This window comes from Emys orbicularis, chromosome 1 (genome assembly GCF_028017835.1).
Source record: "Emys orbicularis isolate rEmyOrb1 chromosome 1, rEmyOrb1.hap1, whole genome shotgun sequence".
Classification (NCBI taxonomy): Eukaryota; Metazoa; Chordata; order Testudines; family Emydidae; genus Emys; species Emys orbicularis.
In genome coordinates this window covers 215,515,071-215,529,925 of record NC_088683.1, presented here as the reverse complement: position 1 = coordinate 215,529,925, position 14,855 = coordinate 215,515,071, and the positions used below count along the sequence as shown (strand labels likewise).

General features: G+C 42.6%; 1 protein-coding gene across 1 annotated transcript in view; it reads right to left on the bottom strand.

Annotated features, from left to right (window-relative positions):
* Positions 1 to 14,855, bottom strand: part of SRPX (sushi repeat containing protein X-linked) — a 74,852-nt gene that overhangs the window by 18,937 nt on the left and 41,060 nt on the right. The window contains exons 2-4 of the mRNA XM_065421462.1: positions 8,648 to 8,707; positions 3,691 to 3,882; positions 2,653 to 2,829 (exon numbers count right to left, since the gene is read on the bottom strand). Coding sequence (XP_065277534.1) covers positions 2,653 to 2,829; positions 3,691 to 3,882; positions 8,648 to 8,707 — 429 coding nt within the window. The remainder of the gene's footprint in view (positions 1 to 2,652; positions 2,830 to 3,690; positions 3,883 to 8,647; positions 8,708 to 14,855) is intronic.

Below are 14,855 nucleotides of genomic sequence, written 5' to 3'. Positions count from 1 at the left end.
GCTAAACCTGATATTTTGCAAAAACACCATTAATTCAGGATTTTAAATATTTTTTGCATAGCATGGACCACAATTTAGTGGCAAGAGGATCCCACAGATACCTCTCTTCCCATTCAAAGTGGGGTGGATCCCACCTCCTGTCCCATTCGTGATCGCTTAATGCCCCCGGGGCACCTATAGGAATTGCCTTCATGAAAAAGTAACACGTAAAATGTCTCCCTTTGGTCTTCATTTCCTCTCTCCCTCCCACTTGTTCTATCCCTCTCAGCTGTAAACAAGGAGGAGAGACAGAACCATGGGACCAGCCAGCTCTCTGCAGGCCACCAGCAAGTTCTTCACAGATCACAGTTTGGGAACATCTTTTCTGCACCGACCCTTCTCAGAGATCCCAACCACTGCTCGCTCCATCCCTCTTCTGTCCGTCGCTTGCTCTCCCCCACCCTCACTCACTTTCACCAGGCTGGGGCAGGGGGTTGGGGTGTAGGAGGGGGTGAGGTCTCTGGGGTGAGGCTGGGGATGAGAGGTTTGGGGTGCGGGAGAGGGCTCTGGGCTGGGGCGGGGGGTTGGGGTGCAGGGGGGTATGGCCTCTGGGCTGGGGGTGTGGGCTTCAGGTGGGGCCAGAAATGAGAGGTTCAGGATGCGGGAGAGGGCTCTGGGCTGGAGTAGGGGTGCAGGGGGTGGAGGACTCTGGGCTGGGGCAGGGGATTGCAGTGTGGGGGTTGAGGACTCTGCCTGGGGGTGCGGGCTCTGGGCTGGGGCACAGGAGGGGGCTCCGGGCTGGGGCAGGAGGTTGGGTGTGGGGGAGGGGGTTGAGGGCTCCAGCTGGGGGTGCAGGCTCTGGGGTGGGGCAGGGATGAGGGGTTCAGGGTGCAGGAGCAGGCTCAGGGCTAGGACAGGGGACTTGGGGTACAGGAGAAGGTGCGGGGTCCCAGTGGTGTTTACTGCAGCTCCCAGGAAGCGGCCGCCGGGTCCCTGCAGCCCCTAGGCACATGGGCGGCCAGGAAGGCTCTGCACGCTGCCCTCGCGCCCGCAGGCGCCGCCCCAGCTGCTCCCATTGGTCGCGGTTCCCGGACAATGGGAGCTGCTTAGCCGGCACTTGGGGTGCAGGCAGCAAGCTGAGACTCCCTGGCCGCCCATGTGCCTAGGGGCTGCAGGGACCCGGTGGCCGCTTCCAGGAGCCACACGGAGATAGAGCAGGCAGGGAGCCTGCCTTAGCCTGGGGCCCCTGCTGCACTGCTGACCAGACTTTTAATGGCCTGGTCGGTGGTGTCAACCAGAGCCACCAGGGTCCCTTTTTGACTGGGTGTTCCCGTCGAAAACTGGATGCCTGGCAACTTTAACTTCATTAATAAGCACTTCACTAACCTGCACACTCCACAATTTGCACCCAAAACATGGGTGGGGGGACGGTGTCTCTCTTTACTGAACAGCAACGTGCTGCATTTAGGACTTAATTATGGCACTGTCTTACAGAATTACTATAGAACACATTCACATGCTGTGAAGTTATAAATATTGATTGTCTGCATTTGTTAAAGGAACATTTCAAGTACACGTGCTACACTGTCATTTGCAGTGAGATGCCCAGGTCAGCAGTGCAAATTGGTGAGGTCATAGAAAAGGTGATGACATTTCACCCTTCCCCCACCACACATAAAACCAACCCTGCAAAAGGGCCAGACTTGAATTTGCATATAAAACACAAGACAAACCACAAACTTAGTCTGAAGATAGACAGGCAGGAGCATGTATAAAATTGCAAGACAAAAAGTAACAGTAAAATTGAACAAAACCCTATGAATGTAAAGCCACAGCAGGGAGACTCCAATGTTGTTTCACCCGCTAAGCTAGACTGAGCCACAGGCATCTTGAGGAAAACCATAGTATCACACACACACATCATTAAAAACACAAATATTGCTCCAGCCATGAAATCAAATTGTTGGTGGCCCATTCAAATGGCTAAAGACCTGCACATCTGGGTGACTGGAAAGTGAGCCCTTATCAGGAGCTTCCCAAGAACATCAGTAGCAGCTGAGACACTTTGGCTATGTCTTCTGATAAAATCTTATTAGTACAAAGGAGAATTATGTAAACGGGGCTGAAAAAGTATGCTAGCCTAATGTAACTTTTCCCGTCAGAAAAGCCTGTCCTCATTTCCCCAGAATTCACTGGGAGTCCATGACCCCAAGATGCAAAAGTAACCAAGGAAGTCCCACCATACTGGTTAGTTCTGATTCTCTTCTAGGCTTAAGATGTTGTGTCTGTGACACAATGCCGCAGGTACAAGATGCTGCTGAGGAAGGACAAATAATTACAACAGGTTTCATAGACATTAAGGTCAGAAGGGACTATTATGAGCATAGCACAGGCCATAGAACGTTACCCAGTAATTTCTTCATCAAGCCCTTAATTTCTGTCTGAGCTACAGCAAGTATTTTAGAAAGAGATCCCATCCTGATTTAAAGTGATGGAGAATCCATTATACCCCTAGGCAAATTGTTCCAATGCTTCTCTAAAAGACACTCTGTTTTCTCACTGACATGGATGCAGTAGCCATGTTTCCAATGCATTTAAAATATTTTAGCATTAACAGGCTACGAAAGCTTTAAATCTAGGCTCCCTAGGAAGTGCAAACCTCATCTTACTTACCAACACAGGAGGCTGGTCTGCCACTCCAAACTTTGTTGTCCATACATGTTACTGTCCGGTCTCCTTTTAGCTGGTATCCTGGGGAACAGTAATACTCACATCTTGAGTTAAAGTACGCGCCGTCTATGCACTTGAACCCCCCATTAGTTGGCATGGACAGCGTTGGGCACCGTATTTCTGTAAAAGAAAACAAATGTATCCAGTATCTTCTGTTTTGCCATTCTAGAGGAGTGGGGGGGAAACAGATGTGCAGTACTGTATGTGAACAAAACATGGTTAGGATTTTTTCAGTCAGAGCAAGTGAAACCACTCATATGATTTTCCCTCCTCAAACAGACTTCAAATTTGGCTATCATACAGCTAAGTTAGCCCAATGGAATGAAATTATTTTAAGGAAAGGCCAGCTGCCCACTCCCTTCTTTTGTCAAAATGTTTTCGCTCACAAACTAATGGTGGGCCCATTCAACCTGGTGACATTCAAATTTTGCAAAATGACATACAATTAACAGTGCAGCTAGAATTAACTACCCACAGTATTTTAATATGTTTGCAAAGGGGAATTCTTATAACCCCTCAGTTTCAGAAAGATTTCTACAGACTCAGAGCCCACCTATTCCATGAAGCATTCCTGCCTTTAATGCCTCTCTTCACTCTGTTTTCTCACTCCTCTATAATGCACCTGCCATGATTTGAAACTGCAAGCTGCTCTGCATTCAGCTATTTGACACAGTCCACCTATCACACAGCACCATGTACATCACAGGGGCTATGTAAATAATGTCTGAAACAGGTGCAGCTAAGTTAGCTACGGCTTCACAAAGACATATTTATTTTTAAATTCAAAATATGAATGAGAGCCCAAAGATAAACAGAGTTAACTCTAAGAGCAGCTCCTATCAGTTAAGTTTCTCCCCATCCTAGCACTGACATTAAATATAAAAGCTACTCACATAGACATTAGATATTAGACAGAGATGAGTTTATCACACAAACAGCGATACATGTGCACACATACACACACAAGTATGATCTACTCACGTTTACACAAAACTTTCCCAGACCAGCGTTTGTTTGACTGACAAATAAGCTGTTGAGGACCATGCAGTTCATAGCCTTTCTGGCAACGGATATCACATCTCGTCCCCAAGACATTTTTGTAATATTCTCCTTGAGGTGTTCTGCAGTTTGCATTACCATGTTTCACCTTAATGGGAGAACACCAAGGCGTTTCTGGCAAAGAGAATGGAAAAACAAACACAGAACACACACATTTTACTAAAGACTAATTAGCTTAAGTCACACTTGCAAACTCATTATGTTTGTTTGATGTTGTAGAGAGAGTTTATTAAAAAGGAAAATGTAAAAAAGCACATGCAGAGATGTAAGTTCCTGGCCTGATCCAGCAAGGTGCTAAACATATCACAGTGTCAGGCCTTTAAAGGTGAGCTGTTCCTGCCTGTTACAAATTAATGAGGGTTTCTATTAAATTGGGTGTCTGAATGTCATGCTGGTGGAATAAGTGTGCCACCATGTGGACAGTTTCATGCTCACCAATGTATTTATGTTTTAATACCCCACAGAGGATGCATTTACCTGCCCTTGGTCACAGAAGCTGGCAATTGAAATGCAAGTTCAATCCCAGTGAAGCTTTATCTTTATATGTGGCGTAATTTTATTTTCCTTACTCTTGTCTTAATACCCTTTCATTCAAAACTTCCTTCAGGACCATCAGATACACACATATCAGGGCACCATAGAAACAGACATGGCCGTTGGTGAACTCCATGAAGGCTCAAGCTCCCTTTTATGAAGGGCATTATTATATACATCATATTACAGAAATGTCAAGTTTGGTTGCTTGGACACAAGAAGGAGAGATCCTAGGCATAAGTGTAGGTGTTTCACTTGTGCTGAATGAATTTCCAGTTTCCATCTCGGGTGTCAGACTGAGCCAAAACTCAACAGCAAGCCAGGATAACACTTCTCTCATGGCCCCATCAGTTCCACAATATTTAAGATATCACTTTAAATATGCTAATTTTCTCATCCCGATTATGAAGAAAACCTAAATGTGGATGCAGTGTTGTCTTTCTTACTAAATCTGTAGATCTGTCTGTCCAGGTCTGACAAATTGAAACAAAAGCTCTTAGAGAGTTAAGAACTAGCTTCATTCATCCTGAGTGGGTGTTAACTCACAGTCTCCAAGTACAATGTATGCACTCAGGCACTGGGTTTGAATGTCAGCCAGTATATGCACGTTTTATGTGTTTCAAGGTGTGCTTATGTTAATTGATGAAATATACACTCAGTCTTGCGTTATTGCTTATTTCTAGCACAAGTGTACGTACACACACAAATGGAAATGGACCCAAGATGCAAAGTTCATATCCAGATCTTAAACTGTTCCAAAATCTGAAGAGTTTGGATCTGGGGTTTTGGTTCAGACTCATCTTTAAAATATGCCAGCACTGGTCCTGAAATGTGGCACTCATCCACCAGCAATTCTATACAATCATTCAGGAAGGAAAGAATACTTTGCCCAAATTCAATTTAGGAATGGAGGTGCAGAGATCCCATCAGAGAGGCACCAAGCTGATGAGGAACAGGGTAGAAGGCCCAAGCAGCCAATAATCCTGGGCTGCTCCGAGTTGTGCTGGGGATTGGGGCCAGAACAAAGGAAACACAAAAATGTCTGAGAGTCATCTTTTCCCCAGCCCCAACCCATTCCAGCACCTTGCACACAAATGGAGGAACACAGAAAACTGGCCTGAAATATGTGCTTCATCTTCCTCTAAAGCATCCAATAAAGCATAGGTTAGACATGAGAATCAAGGGATTACAGGGACTGCCAAATCAGAGCAGAGTTGGCATTTGGCCACGATACTGGGATTAACAACCATACTTAACTATTGCAAAAAGGGGGTGTGTGTCTTTAATGACTATAGGTGGTCAAGGCTATAAATATACATATTCAAGAGAAATCCTCCATCAGCAAAGCTTCCACTAATACCATGCTGGGGCACTGGTTCAGTACGCACACTGAGGTGTGTCAGCTACAAACCTTTCCTAGGCAGCCAAAACTACTTTTCTGGGGTCGTGAGGAGCAACAAGTGAGTTTTCTGAGGGGGTCTTCTATCCAAGTAATACCTAAGGTGACTCTACTTAACTCTGGGATTTGACAAGGACACCACTTAAGGAGGTAAGAGTGTAGGCCAAAAGGAAGACAAGCACTGAAATGTCACACCACATGCAATATTCAGAAGGTATATAATGAGCCTTTATGGGATCTGGGAGGGTTTCCAGAACCTCATGCCTAAACAGTGGCAAAACCACAAGAGTCATCTAAAAGTAGTCTTTCACAAATGGAATCAGTCTCACAGATATTTATTATTGGCTCTGTCGATTAATTTCATCTCCACATTTCAAATGTCTTTCCTCATATTTGGGATCAATTCCATGAACATATTTAATGTGCTCTTATTTCACATACCATACATGTTGTAGTTTTTATTCAGTGTATAATTCCTCTACATAAAATGGTTAGATATTTTTACATCTCCCCCAGTGGAAATTTAAACTTCCACATTAATTCTACTGTGCTGTTACTAGAACCACAGAAACAGCATTGGACAGTGGAGAGACTGAGAATGGAAAAGCGTGTGACTGCCAGGGTTTTAGTTTATTTCACAAAAAGCATTTTAAAGTAGCACAGCCTGTTTCTGAAGTTGTTTAACTCAGTGACATACTTATGTTCTCTTACAGAACTGCATCATCCACACGGCTATTTGTGGTGCACTAGCCGGAGTCCTACTAACACATGTCTGTCTACTCGGGCTGGGAGGCCCACTTCCAGCTGCAGTGTAGATGTACCCTTAAGGGCCTGGATCAAAGTGGCTTTTGTGCTGTGGTGAACAAAGAAATACTGCACTCTGGAGGCTTTTTCTTCTCATGGGAACCCCAGGTAGAGCAGGCATCTTACATGTCAGTTAGGGAAGAAGCATTCTTCTTGACAGCAGCACTTTCCAAAGTGTCTGTCAGCACTGTCCAAATGCTGGTTTGGGATCAATGTTCCTGTAAGCTCAGCATGCAAAATGCAGAGGGGCTTTTTAATACAATGGGGCTTATTGGTTGATTAGGCAGTTGAACAGAGGGGTCACCAGGGAAGAAGGGATCTCTTAGCTAAGTTATTGGGAAGGAACTCAGTAGAGATGTTTCCTTGGAAGTCTGAGTTGGTTGAAAAACATCCAGATGAGCATGGAGGGTTTGGCATGTGGCCAATCCGCGGCAAACAAACTACAGGGTTTAATTTGCAGACAGCACTGTGAACTGAAAATCTGCTGGGTTTACATAGCTCTGCTTAAGATGCACATACACACCATGCCATGCTAGGCATGTACTAGTGTACATTTTTCAAAAGGCATGCATAATGGTTAGTATATTTGATACTCTGACATTTTTACAAGGAGAAATGGTCCATAACCAAAACCCGGGATATGAACACCCTCACATTTTGGTGAACTTCTGATCCAGATCCAATCTTAGCAAATCAGGTCCATATCTGTTTTTTTGTTTGTTTGTTGTTGTTGTTTTTATGTGACCTGCTTGTCAACTCAAATAAATGCAAGCAAGTTAATACAACTTAGGTCTTCTCAGCTTCATGCCTTTGATTTTTGGATCTGAGTTGTCTAATCTGCTACTAAAACTCACATTAGAGCTTCCAAATTCAATACAGTTTTTAATATTTGTGTGAATAAACCACTGTGTTTCTCATACCACTGTGACATCCTTGCAGCCATTGAAATAATTTGTTTTGGATCACTTTTCTAAAAGAGAGTTCCTAGACAGAGTCTACATTTTGACCACTAATCCACAGTCCAGTCAGCATTCATTTATCTTTACTGAATCACTTGAATTCTTTGTTTAAGTATCCACAGAGGATTAAATGTTAAAGATAAAGAACAACACATTTACCATATAAAGCTATGGGGAAATAATTTTTTTCTGATTATACTTTTAAAGCAGGATTTTCACACTGGGATACACTTTTGGGGGGGAACGGGGGAGCAAAATAAATATTTATAAAAACGTAAGATAGACAGTATTTTGTACCTTCTCCTTTGGTACTCATAAGTAGCTGATATATTTGCATACGTATCCTTGTGTAAAAATCGTGTTTTATTCTCGGTCTAGTACTAACATTAAGCAAAGCTATATTAATGCCCAATACTTCTACATTACCACAACAATGCAATACAGTGTCTTCTTGCATGTCCATAGATTAGTTTACTGATGCAAAACTTCAGTAAAATAACTTTTTTGGGGTGAGGGGAGGGAAGGGGGCTGAGTGTGGAACCAGATTCTTCAAGAACTAGGCACATATGTCACAGATTCACCATTTTGCTATCAGATCCCATTGGGCAGTAAATTTGTTTGGAATAGGGAAGAAAATCTGAATCTGATTTCTATACTTGCAGAATTCAATTATCTCATTAATGTGCCAGCACATTTTGTTTAATGTCTTGTATGTTCATTGGCAAACACATTTTACTCTTCATTCCAGGTTACAAGATGAACCTGAAATGTCAAGGACTATATTAAGCAGCTTATAAAAATCAAGCTCTCTTTCATGCGCTTCCATACCTTACCATCAACAGGTCCAGATTCTGAACAGGATTATCATTGTTGGCTTTGGCTATGAGGTATGAAAGAGGCAGAAGACAGCTTATTTTTAATATTCATGAGCTAGCAGCTTGACCTTTCGAGGGTGAAGGGACTAAAAAACAATAATTTACTCATGTAAGCTAAACAATGCACAGTGCTTGTTTCATTTTCCATTGTTTAGAAAAATTAAAAAAATGAAAAGCTTATCTTGTCTGAAAAATCTGAACACAAACATGGAGCTGGATCACTCTAAGACTTTATGATGCAGGAAGGAAAGAGAGAAGATCTCCCAGCAACCAGCCGATTTTCTTTAGCACAGAAGCAAAGCATTCACCTTTATATCTATTGCGTGCATAAACATCTTCATCATCTTCTATGGGTGAATATCCCGATCCTACAATACAAAACGAAAAGAAAAACTGCAGCAAGAAAGGAAATATAATTTAAAAAGAACAAGAAAAGCTCTTGCAGAGACGTGCAAGTGAGATTAGGATGCAACAACCTAAGCAATGCTGACAGCATAAGCTTCCATGATGATTAGATTTATAGTGGAACCAGTTTATAGTGAATTTGGATAGGGTAGAATGAAAATCTCAGATTGTTATTATGCAAGATGTATTGGAAAATGCAAATCACAATTTCTCTCAGAGGGAACTTCCAGCTAGTGTGAAGTTATTTGAGAGGGGGAGTCGAACGAGTGATTTCACTGTAAGATGGTTCCACAGTATAAGTGGCTGTTAACAGCCATCATGCCAACCAGCTGTAGTAAAACTGCCAAACAGCTGCAGTAAATGTGTGTGACTGAAGAACAACCATGGTTTACAGCACAACTTATGTAAGTGAAACATTGGTTACATTCCCTGCAAACATAGTTCTACCCAATCAAAAGGTTTTGTTTTGTTTTGTTGTATTAAGTCTTCCGTAGTCATTCAAGCTAAAGAAATGACAGGTCGGCTTTCTTTGAAGGATCTGGACAATTGCTGTAGTAGCAGGGTGGGTAGGAATTGCTTTCTGTCAAAAATTCTCGATAAACACTCAAAGCAACATCACCCGCATCATTAACTAGCCCTCTGTGAGCTGAGGGGTGAAAACATTATCTACTATCTGCTGCAAAATATGCCTGAGCAATATTTAAAAGGTATTAGTTTAATCAGAAGCTTTAGACCTTAAACTTGTTTGAGCAAAGTTATACCTAACTTTAGTGCGAGTCAGATTTTCTTAACAGTAGTGGCTTCTACAGACTCAGGGGATCAAGTTTCCTGAGCTTTATAAATTCTAGCATATAATGGGTCAGACATTAAGGGAATGTCTCTACTGCAGCTGGAACTTCCAAATTAAGTTCCTGAAATTACAAATATCGAAATAGTTAACATGGGGTCATTAAGACACAAGGCCAAGATTTTCAAAAATGGATGCCTAAAGTGAGGCTACTAAGACCATGTTTAGGCACCTAAATGTGTGGCCTGATTTCAAGTGCTGAGCACCCAGCAGCCACTCCTGAAGTCAAAGCCAGTAGCTTCCATTGCCTAGGCAAAATTAGCACATGGATGAAGAGCTGCTGGCTAATCACTCTGTCTTGCAGAGATACTTATCACCACACAGAGTGTCTGAACACCTCCCATGTATTTAAAAATAGAAATAACTCCTCTCTCTCCTCTTCTGTCTTTCCTTCCATTCCAGCCTCCAGCAGAAACAGCTTCGTTACTGTGTAGTTTTTGTTTTCATGTCTGCACTGCTTGTTTCCCCCATGGTCTATGCCCAATTCGCTGCTCCTTTATGTCTGCAGTTTTGTCCTTCCCATTCATGCCACTGCTGCTAGTAACTCCCCAGAAAGTGCGCCTGCTCTGCTCTGACAGCATGGCATCCCATCTTCATCCCACACAGCTGCATGAAGCAGCTTAATTAGCACGTTGAAAGCCTCAATTTGAAACGTGTAGCAAACACAGAACCTGTTAGGAATTTGCACTAGGTTCTCTGCTCTGCTTTACTGATGTTCCATAGAAAACCTGCAATAGGCCACAAACTCCAAATAGGAGAAATCCAGCCCTCACTTCCACAGCTGAACTGGAAGTGGACTTGGCAGTGGGTTCCATTGTGTAAAGGGTCCATACCCTTTGTGCAGCACAGAGCTCAGCTATGGGGGTGGGTGGGGGGGCGCATATGGGAAGGCAGGCACTGTGCAGATCCTCTGATCTTATCCCTTACAATAGAACTGTGATAGAGGTGCCTAGGGCTCTTCACCCACTGGACTAGAGTAACATACAATAGAGTAATTTTGGTAGCCCCTCCATGGGCTATGGGGGAGAGAAAAGGATGCATGAACCCAATTCAACTACTCACTCCTGGCATTGGGGGTAGAACTAGCCCTATGTGAATCCTTTAAGCCTCTGTGCTTGAAAATCAAGATTGTTTTTTTTAATCCTTTGATAGCTATAAAATAAACCTGTCGCAATTAATCACAGTTTTAATCAATCTGTTAATCAAACTGTTAAACAATAACAGAATACCAATTAAAATTTATTATAAATATTTTTGGATATTTTTCTACATTTTCAAATATATTGATTTCAATTACAACACAATGCAAAGTGCACGGTGCTCACTTTATATTGTTATTTTTATTACAAATATTTTCACTGTAAAAAAGATTTTAAAAATGCAATCTATAAGTCGAAGCATGAAGGGGCATACGAATGTTTAGCGTTTCTGGCACGTAAATACCTTGCAACACCGGCTCCAACAGTGCCATACAAACACCTGTTCTCACTTTCAGGTGACATTGTAAATTAGAAGCGGGCAGCATTATCTCCCGTAAATGTAAACAAACTTGTTTGTCTGAGCCAGGGTTCGGCAACGTTTGGCACGCAGCTTGCTAGAGTAAGCACCCTGGCGGGCCGGGCCAGTTTATTTACCTGCTGACGCAGCAGGTTCGGCCCCCACTCGCCGCGAGGGATGTGCTGGCCGCGGCTTCCCGCCGCCCCCATTGGCCCGGGACAGCGAACCGCGGCCAATGGGGGCCGCGATCGGCCGAACCTGCCGCGTCAGCAGGTAAATAAACTGGCCCGGCCCGCCAGGGTGCTTACCCTGGCGAGCCGCGTGCCGAACGTTGCCGACCCCTGGTCTGAGCGATTGGCTGAACAAGAAGTAGGACTGAGTGGACTTGTAGACTCTAAATTTTTATATTGTTTTGTTTTTGAGTGCAGTTATGTGAAAAAAAGTTCCACATTTGTAAGTTGCACTTTCACAATAGAGACTGCACTACAGTACTTGTATGAGGTGAACTGAAAAATACTATTTTTTGTTTCTTTTTTACAATGCAAATATTAGTAATCAAAATAATATAAAGTGAGCGCTGTACACTTTGTGTTCTGTGTTATAATTGAAATCAATATATTTGAAAATGTAGGAAAACATCCAAAATATTTATAATAAATTTAAATTGGTATTTATTATTGTTTAACAGTACAATCAAATCTGCAATTAATCATGATTTTTTAATCTAGTTAATTTGTTTTGCATTAATCACTTGAGCTAACTGTGATTAATTGACCCTAGTTTATTTTGATTTACAAGAACAGTAGCAAAAGTGCAATTTAATTTTGACCTGATCCAATGCACACTGAAATCAAGTCAGTGAGAGTCCTTCCCTTGACTTCAATGGGCTTTAGATCAGGCCCTTGCGGGCAATTTTCAATCAAATGTCTTTTCTTACACATATTTTTGTACAGCAGACTCCCTAGCCCTCTGCATTTGTTACTTAGTTTACATTTCATGAAAAACTGCTGATGCCTGTATAAATATTGCATCTTAACAGCCTTCCAGTATGCAATATTGAATTTAGTATAATTTCAAATCACATTGTGTAATATCAAGTGCAAGCTGCAGTCTCAAAGCACCACATGAATATATTGATATTTCAATGAGCATCGTCTATTCCAGCAAAATTAGGAGATTCTTGTCTTAATAATTTGAGACAGTTTTTAATGAAACATTATGGGTAAACGTTTTTAAAGTGTCTAGGCTCACTAAGTCCCATTTAAAGTCAATGAAATCTAGGTTCCTAAGTGCCTGATCATTTTGGAAATTGAGATATAAGCACTTCTGAACAAATTTTCCCTACACTTTTAACACATTTTTGAAATCTTAGGTTAATCATGCTAAATCTAAACTAAGACTCTACTCATCTAAGATTTTCTGCTTTGTGTGTTGGATGAAAAAAAAACAAAAAAAACAAAAATCAAAACCAAATAAAAGTAAACAATTTTATTCAGCATCCCTCAATAGCATCCATCTGCTCATTTTCTTATTAAAAATGGAAGATAGCAATCACATCTCTGGTTTTCATTATGAGCTGATTGTGCTTGTAGTAGTAATGCTGATCTTTGTCATCATTATTTTAATCAGGAAATGGATTATGGGAATCCCGAAGGTGAATGTAAAAGTGTTGATCTTGCTTTACTTGTAGAGTGTGTCATTTATGCTTTTTTGGTGACATCTTTTTGCACAAAGCAGAATGGCAAACACTGGACTTCAACACAGATGTGTTATACCAGCAAAGGTATAGACTCCAAGTGAAGTCAATGGAAGTTTTGCCATTGACCTGTATAGGTGCAGGATCAAACCCTAAGATGCAAATCCAGAGCCCACCCCAGCTAGCTAGGCTGGGTGCTGGGTAGAAGGATGGCAAGGAACCCTTCAATGGCATTTACAAGGAGGGAGAAGGATGGTATATCTGGGCAGTAGGAAATTTCCTTCAATTTCCCCATGTCCCATCTTCTCTCATGCCCTCTATGCTGCTCTCTCTACTTCTAGCCTTTCCCTTTTCCTTAGTGGAAACATAAGGAAGAGTGGGCTGGATTTACCCCTAAATAAGTAGCCATATCATAACTGAACCAGGACTGTCCATTTGCTTTAAGATAGCATACTAGAAAAGCTAGCATGATTCAGTGGATGGCATATGGCAGGGATCGGCAACCTTTGGCACGTGGCCCGCCAGGGTAAGCCCCCTGGCGGGCCGGGCCGGTTTGTTTACCTGCCCCGTCCGCAGATTCGGCCGATCGTGGCTCCCATTGGCTGCGGTTCGCCGCTCCAGGCCAATGGGGGATGCGGGAAGCAGCACGGGCCGAGGGATGTGCTGGCCGCCACTTCCCACAGCCCCCATGGGCCTGGAGCGGCCAGTGGGAGCCACGATCGGCCAAACCCGTGGACGCGGCAGGTAAACAAACCGGCCTGGGCCGCCAGGGGGCTTACCCTGGCGGGCCGCGTACCAAAGGTTGCCGATCCCTGGCATATGGACTTGTGAGTCAGGAGTCCCGCATTCCATTCCCAGCTGTGCCACTCACTGACTGTATGACACTGGAAACGCCACTTCACTTCGGTCTTAGTTTCCTCATCTATAAAATGAGAAATATGTTTCTATATCTCACAGGAGTGCTGAGAAGGTTCATTACTTAATGTTTATTCATTGTTTGGCTATAAAGTGCTAAATAATGTTATTACAGCAGTAATAAACATGGATTATTTTAAGAGGAAGGGGGAACACAATGCTACATTAAAAATACATCTATGGAATGCTTTATATTTTGGTGGTGTCTTACCAAAACTGGCTGCAGCTCTCATTCCAGCTGAGTACAGGTAAAAGCCACAACATCAAACTATTCAATTTTAACAAGAAACTATCATCAAGATTAATCCATGGAATCTGATGATCATAGGATTTGCTTTAGGAAAAAATTACTTCTTATTCACAGACTAATCACCATGTTTAATATTTGAGGAGGAGAGCCTACTGTTTTATATATTTTATTACATCAGTGTTTCCCAAACTTGGGATGCCGCTTGTTTAGGGAAAGCCCCTAGTGGGCCGGGCCAGTTTGTTTACCTGCTGCGTCCGCAGGTTCGGCCGATCGCGGCTCCCACTGGCCTCAGTTTGCTGCTCCAAGCCAATGGAGGCTGCTGGAAGCAGCAGCCAGTACATCCCTCAGCCCACTCCACTTCAAGCAGCTCCCATTGGCCTGGAGCAACGAACCGCGGCCAGTGGGAGCCGTGATTGTCTGGACCTGCGGATGCGGCAGGTAAACAAACCGGCCCGGCCTGCCAGGGGCTTTCCCTAAACAAGTGGCGTCCCAAGTTTGGGAAACACTGTATTAGAGCATAACATTTAAATAAATTTAAATTCAGGCCAACAGAAAAAGATTTGTAATGACTGCCCCCAATAATCCAACAGTCTGTACTTGATAAAGAAACACAAAGAAGCATTTGGCAAAACATTTCAAAAGGAACTGAAACAATAAATTGGACCAATATTTTGATACAGTCAAACATACCGACCCAATTATTAAGAACAAGGAATAAATGATATAGGATCAATTCATGAAACAATCATACCTTTGTGTGTAAACTGTCAAGCCTAAATAAACGAGGCACTTAAAAACTACGTTTACCCACTTGTGTAAAAACGTCCTTAAAGCATTTTATTTTAAATACATTTTGTGAAATAGACTTTTGCTATACAAACTGTCAAATACACTTAAAATGTTCTA